At 39.3% G+C, this 15,583-nt stretch overlaps 1 protein-coding gene across 3 annotated transcripts in view; it reads left to right on the top strand.

Annotated features, from left to right (window-relative positions):
• The window catches only part of LOC124154291 (protein Skeletor, isoforms B/C-like), a 267,181-nt gene that overhangs the window by 229,331 nt on the left and 22,267 nt on the right, over window positions 1–15,583 (top strand). For all 3 annotated transcript variants that reach the window (XM_046527914.1, XM_046527915.1, XM_046527916.1), the window contains 2 exons: window positions 13,078–13,316; window positions 14,856–15,036. In XM_046527914.1, coding sequence (XP_046383870.1) covers window positions 13,078–13,316; window positions 14,856–15,036 — 420 coding nt within the window. The remainder of the gene's footprint in view (window positions 1–13,077; window positions 13,317–14,855; window positions 15,037–15,583) is intronic.

Below are 15,583 nucleotides of genomic sequence, written 5' to 3'. Positions count from 1 at the left end.
TTCTGTGTCATTTTCTCTCTTCAATATTGAAATGGAATACCACTTAACAAAGCATATTTGATGAAGTCATCTGCAGATAAAATACTGAAACTGATTTAAATTGCTGAATTTTTTGCGCCATGTCACCATAATATAGTTCATAAAGTTTTCTGGAGATTAAGTAGTTTAAATTGCTGAATGTTTTAGCCAAATAGGTAGGGGTGAGGCAGTTGGAGCACAAATGAACCCACCCTTGAATAAATCAACAGATTGTACAGCCTGTACTTTTCACAGTTAAATGGATGTAAAACCATTTTTATTCTCTGTTCTTTTTCTCGAATTCGACTTCCTTTCACGGTTGTCTTTCCCTTATCAGTTGCGTTTTTAACGCAAATAAACCATCGGATAATTGAAAGTCGAGCTTGGAAGTACCTACAAACTCCACAGCCCTAACGATGTCTAAGTACAAATTTTCCGTTTCTATTTTCTCTGATCCTCTAAATAGTACAATCTCTCACACTCCTCTACCTCAATTTCCCTTCACCACGTGGCCTGTAAGGCTTCATTATTGAGACACACTTCGGCCCTGCAGCTCACTCTCAACCACCAAAAATAAGTAAGTGAGGCAAATAAATACCAGCAGTTAGGGTGTTTAAGAGTGGTTTCGTAGATTAGAGCGACATATAAAAACCTTGTTTTTCCTAATATGGCGGTTCACTTATCTCCACAATCATCAAATCAGCCTTCCCCCTGCTTTCCTTGAGGATCATACAAGTTTAAAGATTAAGGTATCAACGCGAAAAAAATAAATTAGCAGATTAACAGTTTTTGAAAAATTATTCGCCACGCATGCATAATTCATCATGACGCGGATGTGCTGTAAACACTCTCGAAGATATCGGATGATTTTCTATCGCACGTCTATTGAGATGTGTTTCAGGGCAGTAGACAGTTGAAGTGCGTTATGGAACAAAGCGGATGGTGCATTTATAGTGATGAAAATCGAAAATAGTGGTGCAACTCAACCTGATGGAACATTAGAGACAGGGGCGCAGCGAGGAATTTTAGCTAGAGGGGGTTTTAGGCGCTACTAATACTTGGGGGTCTGGGAGGTATGGAATACCCGCTAATGTCCCACGTTTATATGTTACGGATTAAAGACTACATGTTCAAAACCAAAAGCACGATACGCATCAATTTAAACTCCTTATATGAAACTCTTTCTCTGCAAATCTACATTACAGTATTGCAACAAAAAATCAAATGTATGTCAAACGTAAAGCACATACGCACTATTGATTTTTAACATTTGTAGTCTGTTATCTGTAAAATTTAAACGTGGCCTCTGGGACCAAAATTGGGTGGTGTATTTTCTTCGAATAAAATCGTGGGTTCCAAATTTATTTATTTTAATTCATTGTAATTTTGTAAGTTTTGAATTTTTTAAGTTTTTAATTAAAAGGGATGAACCTAGCTAAATACTTCATAAATATTCTTAATAACGTACAAAAATGTCAAATAAAATTGAATACACAAACGATTAAAAAAATAATCTCTGAATTAAACATAAGAAAATTTGTATCATATATTGAATTGATTTAATTTTTTATTTAATTTGTATTGTATTTATATCATTAGTATTTGATAGCACCATTTCTGTTGGAACAATGTCGAAGGTAACCCCAAAACAGGTTCATATGTGGAAGCTTTATATTCCACTGCTTTTGTAAAGGGTATAATTTAATTGTGTCGAGTGCAATAAAATTATACTATTACAATATTATTAAATATACCCAGAGTTTCAAACACTCGGGTATATCAAACCTCATCTCTCCAGCCTCATTTTGATCCCTCCCAAAATCACGTTTACCAACCAAAGAAGGTCCGGGGGTGCTGGTATGGCGGATGTCTGACAGGGGGCAACGGCCTCCTCCTAGGGAATAATTACTTATTCATTAAAGGTGCCCTCCTCCCCTCCCCTTCCTCCTTCAGTCCACTCCTCCACGATGGCTCCTACGCGCACGGCACAAAAACCGCAGAGCCTCGCAACGCGTGGTCGAACGGGACAAGAGAATACCGCGCGGATGGTGAGCCCCATCCGACCCCTTCCAGGCATAATTTAAAAACTGTACCCAACGGAATGAAAAAAAAGGAAAGCCTTTCCCCGCCCACTCCTGAAACTTCCGCGACCGAGACGCTAATTAAAGATGAGAAGAAATCGACGCACGGGAAGGAAGGGGCAGGAAGCAAAAGAGTGCTTGGATAGAATAAAAAAAAAGCAAAATATTCCGTGATCCAAGCACCTCGAGATGAGAGTATCCTCGAAAGGGAATTGAAACTTAGTGGCGGGATATTAATATCGCCCCTTTTCTTCGTTGAGTGATCTGACTTAAGGGTTTAGTCAAGGGATGCTTGTGAAATAAAGTTCAATTGAGCTCAGAGTCCAAGTGTCCAAAGAATTTTCAAAATTAGAATTGCTTAACCAGGTGGTTAATTCTCGCAATTCCTAAATTAAGAATATTCTCTTGACATTAAAACAAGTATCTTATATCCTTAGATTAAGGACATCTTCGGAGGGCATAATTATTTCTCAATTTGACAATATTTTCTTGAACTCAGAAAGGTTTGCATCAATTGTTGATTATTATTTGCATCATGGCTTAGTTAAGTGGATCCTCTAAAATTATTGTTCACATCTTAAATCTGTAAACGTCGAGAATATTTCCCTCTTAATTTTAGGGAACAACTTTCGGTGTATTACTGTTGCAACTAAATTAATGGCATAATAGAAGAAGTCAGTGCAGATACAACGGAAGGAACAGAACTCGGATAGCCATCCTTCTTCAGCAAGTATAATAATATATTTGAGGTAAAAAATGAGATCCCAATAAACTGCTATAAAATAATTCTCGTTCCCCAAAATGACATCTGTTTAATAGAGCCAGTTGCTTAGAGAGTTTTTTTTAACTCTGATTCTTCTATAAATGCACACGCATTCCAAAATTTAAAAGATGAAAGTCTGCAAAGGCTTAGATGCCCACCATTTATGCGATTGGATCGGTGATCAACTTAAGGGTGGATGGCGATATTTGGTGGAACTGTGTAACAGGTAATATAATCGCGGATACTCTAATATTGTATGTTCCACAAATGTTTTAATGGTATTACCCAAGTTTCGACTGTATACATTATGTCATAACAAAAGGCAATACCTGTCTAACACCTTTGAAAATGGCATATTATATAGTGTAAACTATATATAGTATAGACAGTATAAACCTGGGTCATATCATCAAAAATTTGTGGAGCATGCAATATTAGTGTGTCTGTGATTGTTTCTTGATCGTTGATAATATTGCATGTTAATTTATCACGGTGTTTTTGATTATCTATAATCATGTTTATACTTTGCATTATATTGTAACCTTTTGACAAACGTTGCAATGCCACATGACGTTTGCCTATTTGTACTGATCTATGGAACAAAATAGATAGTTAAAGTGAGTGATTTTAGTGGAGAAACGACAGAGATTTGGCAAGAGAAGAGGCTCCTGTCCATCCCGTAGGTACTTGTTATATTCCGTCACTTAGCTCGCATTTTATTCAGCTTCCAAATATTTCCGCGGCGTGGCGATGAGCTCAGAGTGATTCAATCATCCCCGATGCTTGCATTCAATGAAATATATATCGATTAGAAATAGCATTGGAAAATTATGAATTCGATAAATCATATCGTCGCGAATACTTATTTCGGTGAACAGGCCTATTTATGTAAAAGATTTAACTTAGACTAGGAACCCTGTCCTAAAAATGGCGGGAAAAAACAAAAATGCATCAACGAATAGGAACCGATCTCACATGAGAGACTCACCATATGAACCTGGTTACTCGAGCATCGATGGCTCAGATGATGATGAATACGTCATTCATCGAAACGTCGACAAGTAAGGAGATGGAGGATCTAACCCGGAAGGAAACCCGTGAACTGTTTACGTCGGCCCTAATTATGTTTTTTCTTCCCCGTAAAAATTCGGATCTCCCTGCCATCAGCGACGCGAGTGGCGACTTTCGTAAATCCATTTATATACACCCTGGGTGACGACACTTCTGGTGGCCGACAGCAGAGTCCTCTGTCGTAATATCCGCAGTGGAAGGGTTTGGAGAGAGAGGAGAGAGGAAAGGGCGGGGGAGAGGAAGGTTGGGATGGGGAGTGGAGGCGTACTACCCGATACTCGCGAGTTCATTATCTTCGGTTTACCTTCTAATATCCCCTCAGCAGTTCATCCCCTCCGGACCCCTCCAAGACGCACACAATTCCCTAATATGGTCCCCCCCACCCCGCCAGTCTCTTCATCTTCCCTCACCCCATCCGACGAGGAGAAGAAGAAACACTCCTCACACTAACCCTAGCCCCAATTCCCCGTCTGGTCCCTCTCTCCCCCAGCTCCTGTGGGCTTCCAAAATCCATCCTCTTTCGTCGAAGACTCCTTCAAGATTCCCCACGAGATCCTTACGGGGGAGGAGGGGAGTGTAGTCCACAACAATCCCCTTACGCTGGACCGCGAGGGCTGTCTTAAGGTAGTACAAGGCAGTGTGGGTGAGACGAGACTAGGGGAACCATGATGAAAGGGGGTAGGTAGACAAAAAGGTTCTCCCTGAGATGTTAGAGAAAGGACGAAGGGTGGTGCCTATGAAGGCATTGAATGTTGGCGTATTGGGAAAGGAGAGGCAATGGTCAGGGGGGGATTGGAGGGAGATTGAGGGAAAATGGGAGGGTTTAGGGAGGTTCTGGGGGGGAGGATGCGGGGTGGCGTAAAGGTTTTGGGTGGAAGGGACCTTTACGGTGCGCTTTCCGATTGATGGGAAGCAGGGTTGAGGTGGTGGGTGGGGTATGACAGAATATTGGGGAAAGGGATCGTATCAAAGGTGACATGGGTATACATTATATCGTGTCGAATTTTTACGCTTTAAGTAATTATAATTACCTCGTATACGCATAAAAACACAGCAAGTACGCAAGGTTTAAATTAGCGAGTTACTTTTTAACTGGATACTTCCGAGGAAATTACAATATATTATTAAGTATTCTACCAGATGTCGTAAAAAAATTTTATTGTCCCTGTAAAAATTTAAGTTCACATTTTTTCCATGCGTTTGAACTCACCGTAGCGGCACTATTCCTAAAATAGAGTATTTGTACTTCGATTTTGGTGGTATTTTTATAACTGAAAATTTTGTTTGGAGAGATTTTTTTATTTTTTTAATATTCTTACGTTAAGATGTAACATACCTCTTTTACTTTTATGTTTACTTGAATGTTTTTTTCTCACATAAATCATGCAACAAAATATTATTTCTTCAAAATTTTCAAAACAATGTGAAATTCAACTTAATTAAAGTGGTCATTTGTATTAGGTTACCTGAGACTATCAGGGTTTCAGTATATATAAACGACTTCTTTAGTTGACTATTGGTCGAGGTTAATTCAGTCCCCATCTGCCAGCTAGCGATGATGGAAAATGAAAGTTAGGTTAATTCCTTAAAACAATCCACCCTCAATTGCACCGTGCAATCGGCCAAGTCAAACTTTCGCAGCGTCATTCCCTCGTTGAGTGATAAATGACTGCAGTTTGACTGAATGGAAAGTAATTTCTATCACATCCACGATCAACAAAATTTCTTGCAGCATGAACTTTTTAAAATACATGCATTTAACTGGAACTTATTCTTGCTTATTTAACATTTTTAATCAGTGCAAATTTTCCAGGGAATTATTTGAAGAAATGTACTCAGAAAAGAACTATTTATTTTAATTTATGATATATCAGCTAATTGTGGTTATTGTTTTCTTAGTTTCTTGCTTAAATTATTTATTAAAATATGAATGAACCCTCCCATGTATTTCGTGGCGATGTATCTAATAGCAATAAACTATAATGACCTCGATGATGGCTATTGAAAGGCGAAATCCGGAATGGTGTCATTCAAAATGTTTAATACTCTGTTGATTATTTCAATTTTTATTTTGAATATGTTTTTTTCATTTTACTTGGAGACCTTTGTAATTGCACTAGAACCGTTGAAACCCGTGCTATTAAAAATCTATGAAAACTCACTTAGATGGATATTTTCATTTCACAAGCAGCGATTTTCACAGAATTATAATTGCCACTGTCAAAGCTTTAACAAATTGTAAACCATTGTTCAGTAAGTAAGTGAAAAACGTTTAAAGGAAATTAACTCGCGGAATTATTCCGCAAATAATAACCAAAAGCAAGAATTAATGAAAATTAATAGTTTGAAGCGTGACTTTGTGTAATTGCTTCATGTTGAATGAAAAAAATCTCTAACAATAAATCTAAATAAGTTTTTAATGAAATAATGTGTACAAAAACGGAGGGAGAAAGAATACGAAAAAGGATATTTATCAGAACAACCTTCAACAAAAAATATATTCTTTTGCCATTTTCACAAATTATTCGACCACGAGTTTATTTTTTATTGTTGGAAGCCATGATTTGAAAATTTCAGGCAGCACGATTGAAACCCCTGATTCCCAATGGGGAAAACGTTTCGTAAAGACCACAAAACTGCCGCTCCTGTGCATCGCGAGGGGAAAGAAAAAAACCTTAGGGTTGCAGAAATCCACGCAGGAGGGGTTGGGGAGAACCCCATGGGGTTTGGGTGGAAGGGGATCTGGGACAAACGCAGGAAATGGGATCGAAAGAGCAGGTTTTCGAGCTGTTGGGTCCTTCAGGGTTGGAGTTTTCCGCTAAAGGGTGGTACGCTGCGGGTTGATATTCGAGTCTCTGGGTCTCAGTCAGTAGAGAGCGTATATGGTGATGGGTCGATTGTGAGCGACCGGCATTCGCGATCGAGATCTTTTGAGTGATCGACTGCTAAACGGGATCACCTCAGCCTACGGCACAATCTTTTTTTTTTAAGTTCGCGACCGAAGTCGTACGTCGATCATTTACGACCGATGTCGTTCGTCGGTCACTCACGACCGATGTCAGTGGTCGTCGTTGATGACCGATGTTGGTCGTGGCCATTCATGACCGAAGTCGTTCGTCGGTCACTCACGATCAATTTCAGTCGTCGTCATTCGCGTGACGTCGTCATTCACATCAATATAACGATCGAAGCCGATCCTTACCTTGACCAATCACGCAGTCACATCGGTCGTGATAGACAATGGTCGCGAATGACGTCGGTCGTGAATGTCATAAGTAGTGACCGACGATTGACCATTCGCGATTCAATGACTCAAGTGAATGGTGAACCGTGATCGACATCATTGAAATGACTGACTTGACAAATGTTGATAGAGGCTTCCGAGGAGAGGTGCAGTGGTCGCAGCTAGGTTTCCGGGTTGTCCTCCGCATCAATTAATCTTCGTGACGACCATGGCGGTTCGAATATACTGGTGGCGCTGTTTCCGAGTTTTTAGGGTGGTCAAAGTTCCGCCATCTTAGTTTTACAATTTTTGGACTTATTCTTAGTCTCCCACTGATATTTTGAGATGGCTAAGTTTTGTTCTAAAAATGCAATACATTGAGTGAAAAATGCTACCATAATCAATATACTTTTGTACTGTAATTGCTAGATTTCCGTTGGCTATAATAAAATTAAATACAGGTATAATTTCCGGGAAATGGCTAGTTTACACTCGTAAAATTTTATTTTCTGCTAGGCTGATTGTAGAACGTAGCCGTGGGGATTGATAACAATATTTTCCTGGGAAGTAAAGGTATATAACTTCGCGAAGCCTACCAATGAAGTATGAAAAAGGGAAGTAAAGGTATATAACTTCGCGAGGCCTACCAATGAAGTATGAAAAAAAGGTTTACAGTGTGCGTTCCAGAGTTTATTTTAATGTATTAACGAGTAATGACTAAAAATTTCAACACGTAGTAAGCATTGACCCTTATGAGATGATCAATGTTTCGGTCAAAGTAGGCGTGGCTAATTCTACCCAAGCACCCCCATTCCGGCCACACTTCGCTCCACGCTCGAAACCAGTGGTGCCTCCCTCCAGTATACCTATTACAACCTCCTTGGTGACGACAGTTTCTCTGGCGTTGCAGCGATCGTCTTCAGGTTTGAAGTGACCTGAAGACGCCTGCTGCAACGCCGCCGAAACTGTCTTCTACCTTGGTGATGTGCCAATTCGGCTAGGTTTCCGGATTTTCTTCCGCGTCGATTTATCTTTGTGAGGACATAATTAATAGTAGCGGGCGTGTCTTTGTGGAAATCCTTTATCGTAGGAAAGAAGAAATAAAAACTTGGCTATTTTCACATGGTAATTTATTGTGACCGACCATGGTTTCGTTACTGCGTAACACTATCGAGGTGAGGAGTTTCAGGTGAATTGACCAGTATATGCAGCAAAAAAAGCACCGAGCCCAACCCCCACCTCTCCCAAACCAACACACCCGGAAATTTCCCATCCCATCCTTTTTTGCTGTATATACTGGTCAATTAACCTATAACTCCCCACCTTGATAACGTTACGCAGTAACGAAACTATGGTCGGTCACAATAAAATACCGTGTGGGAATATCCAAGTTTTTATTTCTTCTATTCCTTCCTGAGGACAGTTTCGCCGGTGTTGCAGCGATCGTCTTCGGGCTTGAAATGATCTGAAGACGATCTGAGCTGGGGAAACTCTTCAAGAAGATGAATCGACGCGGAGGAAAACCTGGAAAACTTGCTACACTGACCGACTCGGCATTCTACTATGCTTATAGATGGGGTGGGTTGATGGGGAGTGGATGGCAGATGGGGGAGGAGGCGTGGCCGGAAACCTTGTCGAAGGATTGATGCGTCGGGGTGGTGATGGTTGGGATGGGGTTGAAACAGAGTGGAGGGGATAGGAAAAAGACTCTGCGAATTAAACCGTTGTCGGTTAGCGTCGCCTGACTCCCTCCGAACCCTCCCCAGTTTAAAGAGTAAATCCTTAGTCGATTCTGATTCGTTGGCCTCTGCGGAGGATTATCGTGTTTCGTTTGAAAATTATTCCGCCATGCTGTTTGGACCGAGAAACGATGTGTGCGCAGTTTTCAGGAATATTTCAAAATGTTCTATTCTAATTGGACTCCATTTATTGGCATCTAAAAATTGATTTTCCATACTATTTTGCCTTTTATTCAATTTATAATCTCAGATTTTCCGCAATGTTGCACTTATTGCAATATCTGTCTAAACGCGCGAAAAATGTTGTAAAATACTGAAATAAAATTTTTTGTAGCTTAACGATAATAGTTGATGCATCATATGATAGCCATCATGATGGAAATAAATACAGACTCGTGTTTACTTAGATATTGCCAAATGAGCTTTGTAATTGACGTGAAATCGCGTTCGTTACATGAAAATGGCACCACGATCGGCTCAAATAGCTGGTAAAAGAATAAACTTGAAAGTGAAAGGGTTAAATCATATGTATTTTGTTCACATTTACCTCGATAGATACCGTTAAAGATGGTAACAATGTTTTTACGTAATATGCTCAAATATTATTTGTTTATCGCGCCGTCGTGGACGGGCATATTATAAGTGTTTAAAAATATAGATTCCCTGAGTATCTCATTTAAATTGCGTGAACTAGCGAAGATAAACTTCGCCCATAAAAATTGTCCATGAGTGATTCGTCGCGAAAGAATTCTGATTCGTTGGCGAAACGAAAGAAGATTGACCAAGCGTGAGTGATTCGTTATCTCCTGAGCACTTCAAAACCCTGCGCAAGGTCAGTCTCACCATCTCGGCGAAGTTTGTCCTTGAGGATGGGAAGGAAGGATTTCCAGAGACTGCCCGATTGATTGAAATTTTTAAGTGTAGCACTCCGTCCGTCGGGTTGGACGTTAAACCGTGGTCCCCTTGGCGCCCTTCGTTAAGTGGAGGTTGATACCGACGCCGGGTTTTTCTCAACCCTCCGTTCCGCCAGCCCCTAAGACGACCACCGAGGTTTCGCATGGCTGTGTACACGATTGGGTCGTAAGTGAAGCGAATGGGGAGGATGAATCGATGCAAGGGTTTTGGGGATTCCGCTGATCGGGTGATCGGGTGGCTTAGCGGTGAGCTGGGCGATGCGCAGTTGTTTGGCCCGTCGAGGAATGACGAGGGATACCTTATGAGGAGCGATCATGTGGGAAATGAAACTCATTCTGGTCTCCTAACCGATTTATTTCTATTGCTCCAAGTGTTTGTGAACCGAATGGAACCCCTCGACTTTTCTTATCCCGAATCGCATTTCATCCCATCGCTATCGCATTGCGACATGCTTATGGTGTACCGTAAAGGTCGCCAACTTTTACGCGCGTGACGGTGCACGATAATATCGTAATGTCTAATTTCGGTATATTAGCCAGTATTTCCTCTTTATATCTTAATAACTTAATAATTCGCCACATAGAAGCAATACACTATTTCCGTGAGGATAAGAAGTTAAAGGCTTGATCTTATGGGGAATATCTTTATTAAAATATTGGCAAATAACCACGAATAATCTTTGATAGCATTTGGTTTTGATGAAACTATTTAATTATTTTATTATTGAGCTGTACGCTATTCTCCGTCTCTATGTAATATTATCTTCTAAAAAAACTACCAATTTACTACTACTACTACTGATTTAATCTCTGTCTGAACGCTTTCACTATGTATAGAGCCATAATAAATTAATGGGTAGTATTTTTGTGGGTCACGTAAAATTGCTTCTGTGCACGCATATGGAGAGCAGGCTGCTGCGTTCCCCACACATGGTCCACTGTGCCTTCGTAGGGAGCTTCTGAAAACGTGTATTAAGGGATACTTTATATGCTTGTGTACCCTCTTTATAATCACCGCTTGCTATTGGTGGAGCAAGAAGCTTTAGAAGACAACTATTATTAACTCCAATAAATTCTGGCCTCGGTGGCAGCGTGTTAAAGTCCTTGCATACCAAACAAGTGGTTGGGAGTTCGATTCCCGCTTGGAAAGGTTGGCCCTATCCAGGGCATGGATTTTCGTGTACGTTTGATCGTTAGTTTGTTGAAAAAAATGATTTAACAGGCCAATATAGGGCTGTTTTCTGTAAATAAATAAATGAAAATAAACTTAAAAGATCAAGTTATATTATTACTGAGGTATACTGCCTTCATTCTATTGAAATGTTCATGGTACTATGAGAGTTTTAATAATTGATTCGATCAAACTTTTAACTTTCATACGAGAAATGCCATAAGAAAAAATTCCCCTGGACCTTCCTTAGGAACATGGATCGCAGTAGTCTGCGCAGTGACCCAGAAAGCGTAGGGTCCGTGGTTCGATTCCCGGTCCAAGGGAATTTTTCCTCATGGCATTTCCTGTAAATTTCACCGCCGTTCACGCGGTAGGCCCGGATTATTACGCAAACTTTTTCCCTCATTAATTTGCCTCAATCCCTGACGATGCTGCAATAAAAGTGCAGATATTGTTCAGAATAATTCGATTGACCGATCCTTCAAGTAAAAGGAAATTTATTGTTAATTTAGTAATCGTATTTAAATTCTTCAATTAGTTTATCTCAGCCCTCCATTTATCCTTTTCTATAGGTTGTTGAGATAGTTCTAAAGGTATTCCTCAATTACTTCTTTATTTGCCCCAAGTGCTCATCGCTCAGCTTACCTCGAGGGACTTTCCCATCAATTTACTCTCCATGCCATTTTTCTCGTAATTATCTGCTTTTTATGACATGGCCTTTTACATAGCCCCTCTTCAGAGTATTTAAAACGCCCTTCATGGGTTTCCAATCGAAGAAAATTCATTAAAAGAAAGTGGTAAATAATTTTGGCATCATAATTTATAGAAATTCAATGACACCTTTTTATTTGTATCACCGATTACATTTGGTTGTGAAGATTTCTCGGATTTCCAACATTTCGATATGCAACTCGCCCATCGTCCACATGGATTCGGGAATCATGGATTCTGGAATTGGTTCGGATTCATCGAATCCCTGAATCCCTGATGATGATGGGCGAGTTGCACATCGACATGTTAGGAGAAGACATGGAGGACCTTGCCGGCTGTGTATCTCGAGATATATTCACTGCCATTGTTCGCCGGGAAAAAACGACATTAGTTTGATTATAGGTAGAATTAAAGTTTCCCGTGATTGCAGTCATCATTATATTTAATTTTTGTTGAACCTAATTATATTTAGCAGCTTAGCGGCGTAGCTAGGAATTTCGTTCGTGGGGGGTCCAAAATCATGGGAGGAAATTTTTTTGAAAAACAGGGAAATAAGTAATGGGTTTTAAACTAATTTTACACCTTTCATAATCGAAAAAACTTCATTTTTTAAAGAAAATTTGTTTTAATTCATTATTTTTCAACATTTTGTTTTATTTTGTGATAGAAAATAATTAAGATTTTATATTTCGGGGGGGGTCCGGACCCCTCGGACCCCCCCCCCCTGGCTACGCCACAGTTTAGCAGCGAAGATTTCTCGGATTTCCGACGCGACGCGGACGTTTCGATGCAACAATCCCACCGTCCTCAGGGATTCAGGAATCCAATGGATTCTGGATTGAATCTGGATTTATTTGATTCCTGATACCCTGATGACGATGGGATAGTTGCACATCAAAGCGTTGGAAAGAGAGGACTTTACCCGGTTTGAGTCCCGAGAAATCTTCACTCTGCTGGGAAAAAAACGAAGGCATTATATCGATTATACTTAGAATTAAAGTTCTCCGTGAGTGAAGTCATCATTATATTTAAATTCTTTTGAACCCGTTATTCTGTGAATTGGTTTCTGACAACCCTGATAGCCTTAGTATCAGTGTCGCCGACTCCATGGGACCTTAGGGGGCCCGACCCCCTCAAAAATTCGTTACGGGGGGGGGGGGAGGAAAATATGTGTCAGGCTTGTCGATTTCCCCCGGAGTGTCGAGTTTTCAGGGTTCTATTGTTAATCATATGACTCTTCTAAAATGCTAAAAGAAAAATCTTTTAAACTAACTGTTTATAAATTTCCCGGGGCAAGCGGCCCCGCCAAAATTTTTTATAAGCCAGCATCCCTGCTTCCTACTCTTCTATTGTTAATTAATGTTTCCTTCCCTCCTCTCGTTTCAGGTTGACTTTGGTGAAATTTTCATCCCCCCCAACTTGGAAGTGCCCAGGCCGCGGGTTCTCCCCGAATTCCGCCGCCTCGCCCACGGCCTTCGATCAGGCAACGTGTCCATCCTGGACGCCAAGACCATCTACATTCCCAACCTGCATTACGACGGCGCCGGTCCCGACGCTTACTTCTGGGTCGGAAACGGCTCGGAGCCAAGTGCTTTCGGGATCAAAGTCCCTAATGAAATGGGAAGGTCAGTATAAATATAAGTCTTGGGCGTAACTTCATAGAACCGGCTTAACATGACGAAATGTAAAAAATTGCCATTTTTGCATGGGCGTACCCAGAATCAGAACTATGGGGGAGGGCAAAACTAGCTGTGGTCGTTTGAGTTGTAACTTTTTTTTTTGCATAGAAAAGGTTAATGAAACCAAAATTTTAAGGAAATTATGACAGCAATTTAATAGTTTTTATAATTATTTGTTTGAAAAAAATAATGATTTTTTTTAGTTCCATGTCTTATACCAATATCATTTTTCTTCAAAAGGAAAATTTGTTCATAGCTTTTGTTTTGAAATAAATTTATTTTCACTTCTAGGGGAGGGGGCAGTTGCCCCTTCCCCCCTCGCTCCCCCCGCTGGGTACGCCCATGGTTTTTGCTAACTCTGTAATTTAAGGTTTCTTAAAACTTGATTTAAATATTAGAACAAAGTAAGAACCCTAAACTCAATATAATGTGCACTACATATATTGCTGTTAAAATCCACATGAATGTTTATATTTATTCCAAACAAAATCTCTTGCATTGCATAAATGCTAAAATAGCCTAAATTAAACTACAAACTCGATAAAACTATAAAATAAAGAAGTTTGAAACCAAATCGTATAATAATGTCGTCAGGACACCGTAAATTTATGAGGAATTACAATTTTTGGTACATTTCATTCTGGAAGGTCCATATTATCTTGGCTGCTGGGAATATTGAACCATACCATCTAAAGACGAAATGGGTGTGTTTTCCATACTAGTATTCTTAAAATGGAGTTTGATGGAGGAAAAGACTGAGGTGCTATGAATTTTTTTTTTATTATTTTATTGGTAAATTAGGTAACCATTGACTAAGAAAACAAATAACACTCTAATTTAAGTATACCGGGAGACTAGCCACAGTGATAACTTTACAGAGTCATCTGCAATGGATCAATTGAGCGAAAATTGCAACTGAGAAAATTTCATTCACTGGGATGCCAGACAAGGGGAATGGAATTTTCACAAAAATTAGGCTCTATTGCAGTTATTTGAGGGAATATTCTTGACTAAAATTAATTATAATAATAATAATTTTCCCAAAAATAACACAAGTAAATAATAAATGCATTATTTTGGTAATGGTACTAATTTTTTCATTCTAAAAGGTTCATAAGAACTTTGACAAAGAGGGTATCAATAATTCCATTTTGCAGTGTATAGAACTACACCTCAAATTTGTCGGTAGATACCAGTAAAAGCAAGTATTATATTTAAGACAGGGACTTCCTAATTATGAAATGACGTATTTTAACAGGATTTCGAATCTCAAAAACATTCCTCTCCTTAGAAGGGAAAATATATTAACTATCCAATGTTTTAGAACTTTTCTTCATTTCTACCTTCAAATTGACTGAGTACTTACCATTTTAGAGGCTTAATGTGTATGGCGGCAAACTTCAGGGTTCATTATTAATTTTTCAAGGTTAATAATAGTGTTAATGTAGAGATCTTTATTTTTTTATTTATTTCTTCTCTTTTCAGTCTGGAACCCCTAAGGGGATACCAAGGAGAAGACATCGAAATTCAGCTTCCGGGCAACCTGACTGTTTATGATATTGACTGGCTGGCTGTGTGGTGCGTGCAGTACCGACACAATTTTGGTCATGTAATGATACCTAAGGATCTAGATGTTCCACCAGCCCTAGGTCAAACAAAGATCACTGTAAGATATATACTTTTTGTATTCACTTTAAGTTTACAACAGTTCTTAAATTCCATTTTGATTATTGATTAAATTAAAATTTGGTAGAAATGCATTTATTGTGATATTTTGAACAAAGGTTTGGGTGAAAACATTGCGGAATTCATAAGGATTATTTTTACATAAGGTTTCGTATCATTTCACTTTCAAACATCAAGTGTCACCTTTGAGTGAATCCATGATGTAGGTCATTGATGAAAAGAGTTTCATATTTCATGCAATTCACTTCAGCGAGCTCTATATGTAGATGCCTAATTTTCTGGTATGCATTGCGCTCAGACTCTTTATTCTGCCATCAACTACTATAATTATCAAATTCTGCTTGGTTTAAGCTTTTGCGGACAATTTTACTCATGCAAATAAACGTTTGAGTATTTTTGTGTGTTTTTAATATCAAACAGCATTTCTCCTATCATGCTGGAGCAAAAAGTCAATTTATTTAAATATGTTAAATTTATGAAATCAGAAATCTCTCACCAAACTAGCCTCTGATGGCATGCAATATTTG

Source organism: Ischnura elegans, chromosome 2 (assembly GCF_921293095.1).
Source record: "Ischnura elegans chromosome 2, ioIscEleg1.1, whole genome shotgun sequence".
Lineage (NCBI taxonomy): Eukaryota > Metazoa > Arthropoda > Insecta > Odonata > Coenagrionidae > Ischnura > Ischnura elegans.
This window is presented reverse-complemented; position numbering and strand designations above follow the sequence as displayed.